The 15,869-nt window shown below is 49.3% G+C and overlaps 1 protein-coding gene across 1 annotated transcript in view; it reads right to left on the bottom strand.

The window, feature by feature from the left end:
• The window catches only part of SLC38A8 (solute carrier family 38 member 8), a 33,792-nt gene that overhangs the window by 8,778 nt on the left and 9,145 nt on the right, over positions 1–15,869 (bottom strand). The window contains exons 3-5 of the mRNA XM_061173989.1: positions 6,913–7,054; positions 5,988–6,089; positions 2,687–2,744 (exon numbers count right to left, since the gene is read on the bottom strand). Of these exons, the coding sequence (XP_061029972.1) occupies positions 2,687–2,744; positions 5,988–6,089; positions 6,913–7,054 (302 nt within the window). The remainder of the gene's footprint in view (positions 1–2,686; positions 2,745–5,987; positions 6,090–6,912; positions 7,055–15,869) is intronic.

Raw genomic sequence — 15,869 nt, 5'->3', positions numbered from 1 at the left:
TATGCCATGTAAGTTGTATCTCAAAGCCATTTAAAAACAACAAGGGGAAAGAAGACACACAGAGGACCAATAGGCACATGAAAAGATGCTCAACATCACTAATTATTAGAGAAATGCAAATCAAAACAACAGTTAGGTACCACCTCACACCAGTCAGAATAGCCATCATCAAAAAGTCTACAAATAATAAGTGCTGGAGAGGGTGTGGAGAAAAGGGAACCCTCCTACACTGCTGGTGGGAATGTAAATTGGTACAGGCACTATGGAGAACAGTATGGAGGTTCCTTTAAAAACTAAGAACAGAGTTACCATATGATCCTACAATCCCACTCCTGGGCATATATCCAGAGAAAACCATAATTCGAAAAGATACACGCACCCCAATGTTCATTACAGCACCATTTACAATAGCCAAGACATGGAAGCAACCTAAATGTCCATCGACAGATGAACGGATAAAGAAGATGTGGTACATATATACAATGGAATATTACTCAGCCATAAAAAGAATGAAATAATGCCATTTGCAGCAACATGGATGGACCTAGAGATTATCATACTAAATGAAGTAAGCCAGACAAAGAAAGACAAATATCATGACACTATTTATATGTGGAATCTAAAAAAAAAAAATAAAAGATACAAATGAACTTATTTCCAAAACAGAAAAAGACTCACAAACATAGAAAACGAACTTATGGTCACCAAAGGGGAAAGGGGGATGGGGGGAGGGATAAATTAGGAGGTTGGAATTAACATATACACACTACCATGGATAAAACAGATAACCAACAAGGACCTCCTGTATAACACAGGGAACTATACTCAATATTTTGTAATAACCTCTAAAGGAAGAAAAATCTGAAAACGAATATGTATATATATTCAGCTACATATAACTGAATTGCTGTGCTGTACACCTGAAACTAACACGATGTTGTAAATCAGTCATACTTCAATTAAAAAAACACAAACCAGGGAGAAGTACCGCGTGTGGCCAGGGTGTCTGGGAGCAGAGCCTGCACCCCCAACCCGTGCTCCCCCAGGCCTCTCCTTCCCACTCTGCGTAGGCTGGACGGGGTGCCCTGCTGCTAAGCGTGTGGGGAGGGCTGTGTTTGAACCGGAGCTTCCGATGATGCCCGGTGACCGCCCGCCCCCTCCCCGCACAGCAGCCCCTCCAGCCTTGCGCCACTCCTCACCCTGCTCCCTTCCACCTTCACCTGCATCTAGTCTCTCCACCCCCAGATCCCTGACTCCCCAAGCTGGATCCTGGCAGCCCCATCCCCGGCCTCGGCAACTAGCCTTCAGCCCCACCCCCGCCCTGCAATCCGCATCCTTTCCCAACTCCCCCCATCTCCGCATCCCGTGTCCCTGGAAACTGCAGCCCAGGCCTCGGTTGCTAGGAGAATCGGATGAGGGAGCCGAGGCAAAGGTGAGGGGGGCACCTCCTCACAAGCATCTGGAAAGCACCCCGCACCCCCGCCCGGCGCGAGCCTGCTACACCATATGGTGCTCGGGCACCCGAGAGAGGACTGGCTAAACGACACCCAAACGGTTGACAGCAAAATCATCGCTTTCCATCTCTCAAAATATTGGGTGTGCAGGAAGAAATGTGAGAAACTCTGTAAGCGGCTTGCTAAGCCCCAGAAACGATACAGCGACTCATTTATAAAAAAGAGAAAGGGAAATGTTTCAGGACTTTTCTTTTCCCCAAAAAGTGGTTCTCAAAGAAAATATAAGATGACGAACCCAAAGAGAAGCTGGTTCATGAGTACAGGAAGAAGACACTCGGGCTACGATGCTGAGACACCGCCAACCCTGAGCCACTTTCCCTCGCGAACGGCATTTCACTTGGGGCGGTTTTGTTGTTGTCGTGGTGGGTAAGTAGTTGTTTTTAGGAGAGAGGCAAATCTTTCCCAAAATAAACAATGGAGGAAGGGAGTCAGCTGCCACCTGCTAGGAGACTGCGAGACCCCAGGAGAGACCAGAAGGCTGGGAGCAAAGCCCAACCCCACCCCCGCCCCTCCAGCCCCGCCCAGCCCTTTGCAGCTCTCCAGCCTGGGACCCCTCCCCTCCGTGGCTCTCCAGCTGAAGCGCCCTCCCCTTCAAGCTGGCCACCTCCCACACATTCCTCAAGACTCCTCCCAGGCATCAGCGCCTGGAAAAGGGCATCTCTGAATCTGCCCCACCCAGCGCTGCGGCGGAAGCCCCTCCACTGGATTCCACGCACGGAATTCCTTACTCCATGACATTCTGTCAAAGTCTATATATTCTGCCCAGTACCGCCAACTCCCACACACATTCCCACCCTCCTAGCCGGCAAGCCTCCAGGCCCCCGCGGCAGAATCCACCTGCACGAAGGCATTCTACGTAAGCGGGCCGCTCCAGGTCCCCAGGCGTGGCGACTCGGCCGTGAGGACCGTGCAAAGGAGGGGACAGGTCCCGGGCCCACACACTCGACCCCAGACCCAACAAACAAACGTGCTGCTGCTGGCTGTCGGCGGGGCCGGTTTCCAGCTCACTGAGCCCAGATGCCGACCACGTGCACGTCCCCCAAAGACAGCCCATCTCATCCTGGAACAAGTCCTTGAGCTTCTCCCGACAGGGAGGCCACACTCTCCTGAGGGAGCAGGCGGTCACCAGAGCCTGCAAATGCCACCCTCTTCAACACAGACGCCAAGGTTACCTGAAATCCGAAGCAGATGGTGGGAAAGACACTAAATACGGAGGTCCAGGAGGAAGGACTGTAAAGAGATGAGAACGGGTGTTTGTTACAAAAAGTTAAACTCAAAACAACCTTCAACTTGAAGATGAGTTTTCAACAATACCAGCAAGATGTAACTAAGCGTGACTATAAGACAGGCTTTAATAACCACGTCCACTGCCGAGTTTGGGGGGTTGGAAAAGGCTGCATGTTAAAGCTGCACTTTCTAAGTACATCTGTGCTGACATATGGTAACTTGACATTCTCCATGCAGGCACAGCTTGGGCAGGGCGTGGCTAGGAGGGACTCCCAGCCTCCCTTGGAGGCTGCCTTTTCCCAATGAGCTTAGGGGCTGGGGTGGTAGGGGGCACAGGCAGCATCCATCAAACAGACCCCAACGGGGCAAGGATGGTTTGACCTCTGTCCAAGCTGCCCAAGAGAACTGAGGTGTGCACGGGGCAGAGTCTTCAGGTCAAGCCCTCTCAGTGGTCCCCAGATGGTGGCCCTCCAGCTTCCTTTCATAAGCAGCTCTAGGTACCAGCCTCCAGCACCTTTAGGGACATGTAGTGGAGGGGGCATAAACAGCACCCGCTATAGAATCGGGGTTTCCTGGTTGTGGTAGAATAGTGGGCCCCAAAGAGGTCCATGTCCTAATCCTGGGAACCTTACACGACACAAGGAACTCTGCAGATGTGATGAAGCTCAGGACTTTGAGGTGAGAGACAACCCTGGATGATCTAGGCCCAATGCAGCCCAAGGATCCTTGCCGTCAGAGAACCTTCCCCAGCTATGGTCAGAGGGAGCTGTGACCAGAGAAGCAGGGTCAGAGAGATGGAACCTTGCTGGCTTTGAAGATGGAGGAAGGGGCCCCGAGCCAAGGAATGTGGGCGCTTCTAGGAGCTGGAAATGGCAAGGAAACAGATTCCAATCTAGAGCTTCCAAAAGGAACACAGCCCTGCTGACATCTTGATTTTAGCCCAGTGAGAACTATTCTGGACTTCTGATATCAGAACTATAAGAGAATAAATCTGTGTAGTTTTAAGTCACCACGTTTGGCAGTAACGTGTCACAGCAGCCACGGGGAAAGTCGCACGGTGGTATCTCCCTTCTGTGCTGCGCTCCGGCTGACTCTTAACTCTGGGCGCAGATCACGGAGCCTCCCAGCCAAGCCCTGCCTTTCTGGACTTTCCTCAACAGCACAGTCAGCCGATGGCCAGCTTCTTAGCGCCCACGCTCCCACGGCTCCATCTGCCTGCCCGTGTCCTCTGGGCCTCACGTGCTGTCCTCTCCTGTTCCTGTGGGGGAGACTGCCCGAACTCCAGCCTTGGAGGCTGCATTTCCAGAGAGCAGGACCCTCCCCTCCGCAGACTCAAGGCCACAGATCAGCAGTGGATCTGGCCCTCTTCCGACCGGCTTTCCTTCACTGCTGGATTATGCCGTCGGTGTGCCGTGGGCCACCCGTGCTGTGGCCTCTGTGCCCCGGCTCCTGCACATTTCTCTTCTCCCCTCTTCAGAAGAGCTCTTTCCCGGCTCCTTCCTCCTCTCCTGAACCCAATCCACCTGGGCCTTCAACCCCACCTCCTGCCCTGACGAAACTCAGCCACATCAAGAACGGCCTCCGTGGCCAAGTCAGGCGCCAGGGCTCAGCCCCATGTGACCCAGAAGCGGCATTTGGTGGCGATCACCCCAACCTTCTTGAAATTTTGCTCACTGGCTTCTGAGACCCAGATTCTATTATCCTCTGTCCTGGGTTGCACAGTGTCCCCCTAGATTTATAGCCACTGTGAACCTCAGAATGAAATCTTATTTGGAAAAAGGGTCTTTGTAGATGTAATTGGTTAAATGAAGATGAGGTCATAATGAAGTAGGCTGGGAGTTAACCCAACAACTGGTGTCCTTACAGGAAGAGGAAACACACAGGGAGGAGGCCGTGTGACCACGGGGGCCGAGTCTGGAGCGAAGCATCTGCAGACCAAGGAAGGCCAAAGAGTGCCGGCAACACCGACACTGGGAGGGGCAGGAAGGACCCTCCCCCAGAGCCTCCAGAGGGAGCGCAGCCTTGCCCACACCTTGATTTTGGACTTTTAGCTTCCAGAACCAGGGGAGAAATATCTGCTGCTTTCAGCCACCCAGTTTGTGGTCACTTGTTACTACGAGCAGCCCCAAGAAGCTAACACGCGCTCCTAACTTGCCACCCTCTCCCTGATCCCCCAGGGCCCGGTGGAGGACCACCAGCTCACATCTCTCACCTGGGCTCCTGGCCTTACTTACATGCCATCTCTGGGCTGACGTTCCCCTCTCCAGCCCAGGCCTCTCTGGACTCCAGGCGCACAGTCTGACCAGCTCCCTGACATCTTTATTTAGTATCTCACAGCCGTCTCCAACCTAACACATCCCCACCCGACCCCTCCCCGTCCCATCCAGCCCAGGAAACGGCATCGCCAAAGCTCAGAGTCACCCGGACTCCCTTCTCTCTCCCGCTCCACTTCCAACCTATCCTCCAGAAGGGTCCACACGATTTGCAGGACCCAGTGCAAAGTGAACATGCCGGCACCTTGTTCAACAGCGGTGGAAGCATTTCAGGATGGCGACAGCAGGGCGTTAAACCAAGTGCGGGGCCCTTCTGAGCCCAGGACCCGGGTGACATCACAGGTCACAGGCTCATGGAGCTGGCCTGCCTCCAGCCGATTTGATTTCAAGCCCCTGCTGTGATCAAAAGCCTGCAATGGCTTCCGTGCAAAACTGAAGTCCCCACGGCAGCTCCGCATCCCTAGAGGACACCCCCCCTATGCCCACTCCCACTCTTGGCCTCGCTCAGGCTCGTCGGGCCTCACTGGCCTCTGCCCCTGCACCTGCATCTTGCTGGCTGGTTCTGCTGCCTCTAAGCTGCGGGGAACGCGTCTGCAACAGCCTAGGAGCCCCAGGCTGGTGGGGTGTCTAGTGCTTCCGTGTCCCTTAGCCTGTCCCCCGTCCTCACTAGTGATAGCGCTGTCGTTCTGAAAGAAAGCAGCTTTTTTTTTTGGCCGCGCCGTGCAGCACGCGGGATCTTAGTTCCCCGACCAGGGCTTGAACCAGCGCTCCCTGCAGTGGAAGCACAGAGTCCTAACCACTGGACCGCCGGGGAAGTCCCAGGAAAAGAGGTTTTGCTGAGTTCTACGGCATCAGAGACTTGAAGGATTTCACGGGACGAGCCAGGGCTCTGTGCAAACCATGGGCGGGGTCGGGGGGAGAAGCGTCCCTCGGCCCTCACAGCAGCCCCAGGAAGCCATCCCCCAAGACTCACCTCGACGCCAGGCGGGGCTCACGAGCGAGGTCTTGGGGCCCGAGGTAGTACTGTGCCACGATGACCAGGGCCAGGTAGCAGGCGGCCAGGGTGCCTAGGATGCTAACACATGGACGGAGCACAGCGTTAGGGGGCTTCTATGGTGAGGCAGGGCCTGGGGAGCCACACGGAGCGGGGTCTCAATGCCAGCTCTGCCCACACAGGCAAGGTGTCAGGCCAGTGTCTGGACTCCATTTCCTTATCTGCACATTGGGGACAGCGGGAAGTGCATTCCAGGCAGGCAGGACAGGGCCGCGCTCAGGCCCAGCGAGGTCAGACCTGCGAGGCTGTGATCGCTACGGGCGCCCCCGTCTCTCAAACAACAGCCGCTGGGATTCAGCATCTAAGTCGGGACACTGCCCGCTGGGCCACAGCACGGGGGGAAGGAGGACCCGGACAAGGCTGGCAAGGGCTGGGGGTGCCCGGGGGGCAAGGGGGTCCTGCCCACTCTTTCTCTGCTCCATTTCGTTACATGACAGGGGAAGGCGGGTGGCACACTTGTGTGAAGACTTTTGCCAGACTTAATTTTTACAAAAGTACATGGAGAGCCTCAGACTGTAAAATGGAAAAAAGTGTGTGTGTGTGTGTCTCTCCGTGCCAGCATATGCGCACGTGTGTGCAGAAAAAGTCTGCAATCATTAAGTAACAAAATGTCAGCTGCAGGTCCTGTCATTACGGGTAATTTTCTTTTTTGTTTATCTGTATTTTCTATCAGGCACATGTATGACTTGTGTAATTAAAAATATTTTTTCCCCTTCTCCAAAGGGGAAGACCCGTGCTAGCAGCTCCCCTATCCCAGGCGGACAGAAGCCACCCACTAAACGCGCGCCGAGGTGGGGACCCAGCCCCAGCCAGCGCCCTGCCAGGAAGGGGCCGCAGCCTGTACCTTGTGTACTTCTGGAACCCGATCTCACGCGGGGCGGACAGGGGCAGGATGACCAGCATGGAGAGCAGCGTCAGGGTGAAGTGCTGGTCGGCGTACCAGGGCTGCGGGGCTGGCGGGGCGCCGGGCAGGAGGAAGTCACACACTAGGGGGAGGGAGGGAAGGAGAGGCAGCGAGCCCCGCGGGGCCCTCCCCCAGCTGCAGAGCCACGGCCATGGGGTTCCCAGCTCCGGGTCCTCGGGTGGGTTCGCCGTGGGCACTGAGTCACCCCCGTGAGTTTGAAGGGATGGGATGACAAACATGATGGGGACCTTGTCACGTGCCACCAGGACGGAGGGAACACGCGGTAGGAATTCATTCAACAGACCTTCACCGAGTTCCTTCCGCCCGGCAGGCGCTGCTCTAAGTGCTGGAATCGGCAGCAAACGACACAACGGTCTGCCCTTGGGGGACCCAGGCCCTCCTGTTTGTAAAAGATCCTCCTTGTTTGCTCAAGAGCTCAAAGGGTGTGTGCGGTGAAGTCGGGGCCTGGAATACATGTCCCCCAAACAGCAGCCTAGGGCAACCCCGTTGTTAGATAGAGGAGAATTAGGGCGGGGCTGAGCTGGCCGCTTCTGCTAAACACCAGATAGGCTGGGGTCCCTTGGGGGTATCTGGCAGGGGGCGGGGCTGGAGGGTCCTCGATGGCTGCGCTCACACAGGGTGCCTGGTGGGGATGCCTGGGCTCCGCGGGGCCCTCCCTGCAGACCGTCCAGCGGCCTGGTCCATGACAGCTGGGGCGTCCCGAGCCCAAGGCGGAAGGTGCCATCCTCTTAAAGGTCAGGCCTGGAACTGGCAGTGTCCCAGCTGCCATCCTCTGCCAGGCCGAGCCGTCACGGAGCCCGCTGATTCAGGGGGAGGGGACACAGACCCCATCAACCTCTCAAGAGAAGGAACACCTAAAAGTCTGGGCCCGTTTTGATTCCACCACAGTAAGACGGAGAATTTGGAGTTATCAGATAGAAGAGGCTAGACAGATGGGGGAGAGGGGAGAGCCAAGGGGAGAGAGCAAGGTGGCTTGAGGCCGGAAGCACGTGGGCGGAGGTGCCGAGAGCTGGTTCCCGGCCCACTCAGGGTTGCTGGCACTGCTGTAACATAACCCTTCCTTGTTCTCCCCACATGCTCCGTAAAGCCAGCAATGAAAAGAAATCAACGGACTGACCACAATGGCTTGCTTCTACTGGAGTGACGCAACGGGACAGCTCCACATGGAGCTCAGGGTACAGAGACCTACCCTGAGGGAGGCAAGGCAGGCTTTCCTGGCCAGAGAGGCCAAGGGAATGCACGTACCCAAAGGTGCACAGAGATCTCCGTGAGTCCCAGGCCCCACGTGGCCTGGGATGGGGGGCAAGCCCTTCTTAGCCATCTGGACTCCTGAAGCCAGGAAAGCCCCCCTCTGCCACCTGGGCCACCCAGCTCCTTCCTGAGCCCTCACTTTCCAGGCCATACCTTGGTGTCCTCGGCACCATCGTTTATAGTCATTTGTACCCGATGAATGTAACGACTCCATCAAAAACCCCAACCTCCAATTAGCCTTCAGCCCATGTAACCTGGACTTGCCTTCAGAAAGACATATCCCTAAATATCTAACCAGAAACACGCACACGATGCTCTCTTCCCACCAGTCAGTCCACCCAGAGCTGGGGTGGCATGCCTCCAATCAATACTCTAATCTCTCCAGGTGATCCACTAACTGAGCCCAAAATCTTCTCAACACAGCAGCCCCTCAGAATCCTTCTCAACCCAGCAGCCCTTGGTGGCAGCCCCTCAGAATCCTTCGTAGCACAGCAGCCCTCAGATCCTTCTCAATACGACAGCCCCTAAGATTGTTCTAAACATGGAAGCCCCTTAGAATCCTTCGCAACATGACAGCAACTCAGTATCATTCGCAACTCGGCAGCCCTTCAAATCCTCCCCATAATGGCAGCCACCCAGAATCCTTCCCAACACTGCAGCTGCTAGGATTCTTCCCAACATACTGGCCCATATTTTCTCAACACGGAGGCCCTCAAAATCCTTCTCACATGACACCCCCTCAGAATCCTTCTCAACAGGGAAGCCCTCAAAATCAGTTTCAACACGGCAGCCCCTCAGAATCTTATCAACACCTCAGAATCCTCCTAACATGGCAGCCTCTCAGATCCTTTCCAACACAGAAACGACTCAGAATCCTTCTAAACGCGGCAGCACATCAGATGCTCCCCAACACGACAGCCCCTCAAAAGCCGCCTCAACATGACAGCCACTCAGAATATTTCTCAACAGGGCTACACCTCAGGTCCTCCTCAACACAGCAGCTCCCCAGAATGCTCATCATGGCAGCCCCTAACGTCCTTCCAGACACAGCAGCCACGAAGAATCCTTCTCAACAAGGCAGCACCTCAAAATCCTCCTCAACACGGCAGGCCCTCAGAATCCTTCCCAACATGAAAGCCCCTCAGAATCACTCTAACACTGCAGCGGCTCAAAATCTTCTAACACGGCACCCCTCAGTTCCTTTTGAACAAGACAGTTCCTCAGAACCTTCTCAACAAGGCAGCCTCTCAAAAGCATTTTCAACTTGGCAGCACCTCAGAAACCCTCTCAACACGGCAACTCTTCAGAAGCCTTCTGAACACTGCAAGCCCTCAGAATCCTTCTCAACACGGCCCCCTCAGATCCTTCTCAACAAGACAGTTCCTCATAATCCTTCCGAACACTGCAGAGCCTCAGATCCTTCTCAACACAGCAGCCCCTCAGAATCCTTCCGTACATGGCAGCCCATCAGAATCCTTCTCACCCAGAGAGCACCTTAGACCCTTCTCAACATGGTAGCATCTGAGATCCTTCACGAAACGGCAGCCTCTCGAAACCCTTATCAACATGGCAGACCCTCAAGATCTAAACACAGCAGCCCCTCAGAATCTTTCTGACACAGCAGCCCCTCAGTTCCTTCTCAACACAGCAGCGCCCGAGAATCCTCCAAAACACGGTAGCCCCTAAGGTTCTTCTCAACACAGAGGCCCTCGGAATACTTCCCAACGCGGCAGCTCCTGCAGTTCTTCTCAGCGTGGCAACCCCTAGAATCGTTCTCACACGGTGGCCCCTCAAGTCCTCCTCAAAATGGCAGCCCCTCAGAATCCTTCCCAAACGGCAGTTGCTAACATTTTTGTCAATACAGAGGCCCTTAGAACTCATCTCAATACAGCAGCCTCTCAGAATCTTTCCCAACACGGCAGCCCCTAAGATTCTTCTAAAGAAGGCAGCCCCTAGAACCCTTCCCTCGTGGCAGCCCATCAGAATCCTTCCCAATACGAGAGGGCCCTCAGATCCTTCCCAAGAAGTCAGGCCCTCAGAATCCTTCTCAGTAAGGCAGGCCCTCAGAATCCTTCTCAACACTGTAGCTGCTAAGATGCTTCCCAACAGGGCAGCCCCTAGTATCCTCCTCAAAAAGGCAGCTCCTAAGATTCTCCTCAACACGGCAGCCCCTAGAATCCTTCTCACAGGGCAGCCCATCAAAATCCTTCCCATCACGGCAGCCCCTCAGATCTTTGCCAATAAGTCAGGCCCTCAGAATCCTTCTCAACATGGCAGCACTTCAGAATTCATCTCAGCAGAGCACCACCACCAGTTGACCAGAACTGAAATCTGACATGACCTCTACTTGCCACCGTCAGGCAGGGCATTTTTGTGCCAATTTATCCTCCGGGAGGTTCAGATCTACCAACTATGATTTTTGTGGAGGATAAGAGTGCTTCCCACAACATGGGAGCCTTTAATTTCCATATCCCTGCATCAGGGACCTTTTTTCATGGTTCAAGAGACAGAACAGACAAAACAAACAGTAAAATGGTAGACCGAGATGCAACCATATCAGTCATTATTACATTCCAAGTAGAAGTCTAAATATGCCAAATTAAAACCCGAGACTGTCAAGATGATAAAAAAGCAAGACCCGACCATATGCTGTCTACAAGAAGTGCATTTTAAAATTCCAAGGTTCACAGTAAAAGAGTGGGAAAAGAAATTCTGTGCAAACACTTATCTTAAGGACGCTGGAGAGGCTATATTCACAGGTATATTCACAAAGAATTACAGAGACAAAAAGGGAAATTTCATAATAAAAAGGCAATTCACTGTGTGTGCTTATTAATAAGAGAGCTGCAAAAACCATCAGCAAAAAATTCATAGAATTAAAGGGAAAAATAGACAAATCTGCAATCATAATTGGAGATGTTAACACTCTCTCTCTCATAACCTGACAGAATAACTAGACTCCGCCACTGCCCCACTCCCACAAAAATCTGCAAGGTCATGGAAGATCTGATCAAAGCTCTGGATCACCTTGACCTAATGGAGAGTTCTAGAACACTGTATCAAAGAACCACAGAATACACACCCTTTAAGAGCTCACCAAGACAGACCACATGCTGAGCCACAGAGTAAGTCTCAAATGCCAAAATTATACAGGTGTGTTCTCTGACCATGGTGCATTTAAGGCAGAAACCAAAAAGGTGACATTCACAGAAAGACAGACAAGATGAAAAGGCAGAGGGCTATGTACCAGATGAAGAAACAAGATAAAACCCCAGAAAAGCAACTAAATGAAGTGGAGATAGGAAACCTTCCAGAAAAAGAATTCAGAATAATGATAGTGAAGATGATCCAGGACCTCAGAAAAAGAATGGAGGCAAAGATCGAGAAGATACAAGAAATGTTTAACAAAGATCTAGAAGAATTAAAGAACGAGCAAACAGAGATGAACAACACAATAACTGAAATGAAAAATACACTAGAAGGAATCAATAGCAGAATAACTGAGGCAGAAGAACGGATAAGTGACCTGGAAGACAGAATGGTGGAATTCACTGCTGCAGAACAAAGAAAAAAGAATGAAAAGAAATGAAGACAGCCTAAGAGACCTCTGGGACAACATTCAACACAACAACATTCAACGCAACAACATTCGCATTATAGGGGTCCCAGAAGGAGAAGAGAGAGAGAAAGGACCTGAGAAAATATTTGAAGAGATTATAGTCGAAAACTTCCTTAACATGGGAAAGGAAATAGCCACCCAAGTCTAGGAAGTGCAGAGAGTCCCAGGCAGGATAAATCCAAGGAGAAACACGCCGAGACACACAGTAATCAAACTGGCAAAAATTAAAGACAAATTGCTGAAAGCAGCAAGGGAAAAACGACAAATAACATACAAGGGAACTCCCATAAGGTTAACAGCTGATTTCTCAGCAGAAACTCTACAAGCCAGAAGGGAGTGGCATGATATACTTAAAGTGATGAAAGGGAAGAACGTACAACCAAGATTACTCTACCCAGCAAGGATCTCATTCAGATTCGATGGTGAAATCAAAAGCTTTACAGACAAGCAAAAGCTAAGAGAATTCAGCCCCACCGAACCAGCTCTACAACAAATGCTAAAGGAACTTCTCTAAGTGGGAAACACAAGAGAAGAAAAGGACCTACAAAAACAAACCCAAAACAATTAAGAAAATGGTCATAGGAACATACATATCGACAATTACCTTAAACATGAATGGATTAAATGCTCCAACCAAAAGACACAGGCTTGCTGAATGGATACAAAAACAAGACCCATCTATATGCTGTCTACAAGAGACCCACTTCAGACCTAGGGACACATACAGACTGAAAGTGAGGGGATGGAAAAAGATATTCCATGCAAATGGAAATCAAAAGAAAGCTGGAGTAGCAATACTCATATCAGACAAAATAGACTTTAAACTAAAGAATGTTACAAGAGACAAGGAAGGACACTACATAATGATCAAGGGATCAATCCAAGAAAAAGATATAACAATTATAAATATATATGCACCCAACATAGGAGCACCTCAATACATAAGGCAACTGCTAACAGCTATAAAAGAGGAAATCGACAGTAACACAATAATAGTGGGGGACTTTAACACCTCACTTACACCACTGGACAGATCATCCAAACAGAAAATTAATAAGGAAACACAAGCTTTAAACGATACAATGGACCAGATAGATTTAATTGATATTTATAGGACATTCCATCCGAAAACTGCAGATTACACTTTCTTCTCAAGTGCACATGGAACATTCTCCAGGATAGATCACATCTTGGAGTCACAAATCAAGCCTCAGTAAATTTAAGAAAATTGAAATCATATCAAGCATCTTTTCTGACCACAATGCTATGAGATTAGAAATCAATTACAGAGAAAAAAATGTAAAAAACACAAACACATGGAGGCTAAACAATATGTTACTAAATAACTGAGAGATCACTGAAGAAATCAAAGAGGAAATAAAAAAATACCTAGAGACAAATGATAATGAAAACACGACGATCCAAAACCTATGGGATGCAGCAAAAGCAGTTCTAAGAGGGAATTTTATAGCTATACAAGCCTACCTCAAGAAACAAGAAATATCTCATATAAACAATCTAACCTTACATCTGAAGGAACTAGAGAAAGAAGAACAAACAAAACCCAAAGTTAGCAGAAGGAAAGAAATCATAAAGATCAGAGCAGAAATAAATGAAATGGAAACAAAGAAAACAATAGCACAGATCAATAAAACTACAAGCTGGCTGGTTCTTTGAGAAGATAAACAAAATTGATAAACCATTAGCCAGACTCATCAATAAAGAGGGAGAGGACGCAAATCAATAAAATTAGAAATGAAAAAGGAGAAGTTACAACAGACACCACAGAAATACAAAGCATCCTAAGAGACTACTACAAGCAACTCTATGCCAATAAAATGGACAACCTGGAAGAAATGGACAAATTTCTTCGAAAGGTATAACCTTCCAAGACTGAACCAGGAAGAAATAGAAAATATGAACAGACCAATCACAAGTCATGAAATTGAAACTGTGATTAAAAATCTTCCAACAAACAAAAGTCCAGGACCAGATGGCTTCACAGGTGAATTCTATCAAACATTTAGAGAAGAGCTAACACCCATCCTTCTCAAACTCTTCCAAAAAACTGCAGAGGAAGGAACACTCCCAAACTCATTCTATGAGGCCACCATCACCCTGATACCAAAACCAGACAAAGATACTACAAAAAAAGAAAATTACAGACCAATATCACTGATGAATATAGATGCAAAAATCCTCAACAAAATACTAGCAAACAGAATCCAACAACACATTAAAAGGATCATACACCATGATCAAGTGGGATTTATCCCAGGGATGCAAGGATTCTTCAATATACGCAAATCAATCAATGTGATACACCATATTAACAAAGTGAAGAAGAAAAACCATATGATCATTTCAATAGATGCAGAAAAAGCTTTTGAGAAAATTAAACACCCATTTATGATAAAAACTCTCCAGAAAGTGGGCATAGAGGGAACCTACCTCAACATAATAAAGGCCATATATGACAAACCCACAGCAAACACCATTCTCAATGGTGAAAAACTGAAAGCATTTCCTCTAAGATCAGGAACAAGACAAGGATGTCCACTCTCACCACTATTATTCAACCTAGTTTTGGAAGTCCTAGCCACGGCAATCAGAGAAGAAAAAGAAATAAAAGGAATACAAATTGGAAAAGAAGAAGTAAAACTGTCACTGTTTGCAGATGACATGATACTATACATAGAGAATCCTAAAGATGCCACCAGAAAACTACGAGAGCTAATCAATGAATTTGGTAAAGTTGCAGGATACAAAATTAATGCACAGAAATCTCTAGCATTCCTGTACACTAATGATGAAAAATCTGAAAGAGAAACTAAGGAAACACTCCCATTTACCATTGCAACAAAAAGAATAAAATACCTAGGAATAAACCTACCTAGGGAGACCAAAGCCCTGTATGCAGAAAACTATAAGACACTGATGAAAGAAATTAAAGATGATACAAACAGATGGAGAGATATACCATGTTCTTGGATTGGAAGAATCAACATTGTGAAAATGACTATACTACCCAAAGCAATCTACAGATTGAATGAAATCCCTATCAAATTACCAATGGCATTTTTTACGGAACTAGAACAAAAAATCTTAAAATTTGTATGGAGACACAAAAGACCCCGAATAGCTAAAGCAGTCTTGACGGAAAAAAACGGAGCTGGAGGAATCAGACTCCCTGACTTCAGACCATACTACAAAGCTACAGTAATCAAGACAATATGGTACTGGCACAAAAACAGAGATGTAGATCAATGGAACAGGATAGAAAGTCCAGAGATAAACCCACGCACCTATGGTCAACTAATCTATGACAAAGGAGGCAAGGATATACAATGGAGAAAAGACAGTCTCTTCAATAAGTGGTGCTGGGAAAACTGGACAGCTACATGTAAAAGAATGAAATTAGAACACTCCCTAACACCATACACAAAAATAAACTCAAAATGGATTCGAGACCTAAATGTAAGACTGGACACTATAAAACTCTTAGAGGAAAACATAGGAAGAACACTCTTTGACACAAATCACAGCAAGATCTTTTTTGATCCACCTCCTAGAGTAATGGAAATAAAAACAAAAATAAACAAATGGGACCTAATGAAACTTAAAAGCTTTTGCAAAGCAAAGGAAACTACAAACAAGACGAAAAGACAACCCTCAGAATGGGAAAAAATATTTGCAAACGAATCAATGGACAAAGGATTAATCTCCAAAATATATAAACAGCTCATGCAGCTTAATATTAAAAAAAAAACAAGCGGCCGGGCCTGGAGCTGGAAAGTTCAAACTGGACGTGTTGTTTGCGCCGCTGGCGGAGACCGTGGCGGAGGCTCTGCCCAAGTTTTCCGGACCGAGTGCCTGGCGGCGCCCTGCGCCCCCGCCCCACCGCCCCCAGCCACGCTCCTGGCTCGGGCTCCGCGCCTGGCGACCGCAGCAAGACTTGAATGCAGCGATCATCTAAATTAGAGAAAGGAGATAAAAATAACGTCTG

Source organism: Eubalaena glacialis, chromosome 18 (assembly GCF_028564815.1).
Source record: "Eubalaena glacialis isolate mEubGla1 chromosome 18, mEubGla1.1.hap2.+ XY, whole genome shotgun sequence".
Lineage (NCBI taxonomy): Eukaryota > Metazoa > Chordata > Mammalia > Artiodactyla > Balaenidae > Eubalaena > Eubalaena glacialis.
Note: the sequence above shows the minus strand (reverse complement) of the source record. Positions and strands in the feature narration are given on the sequence as shown.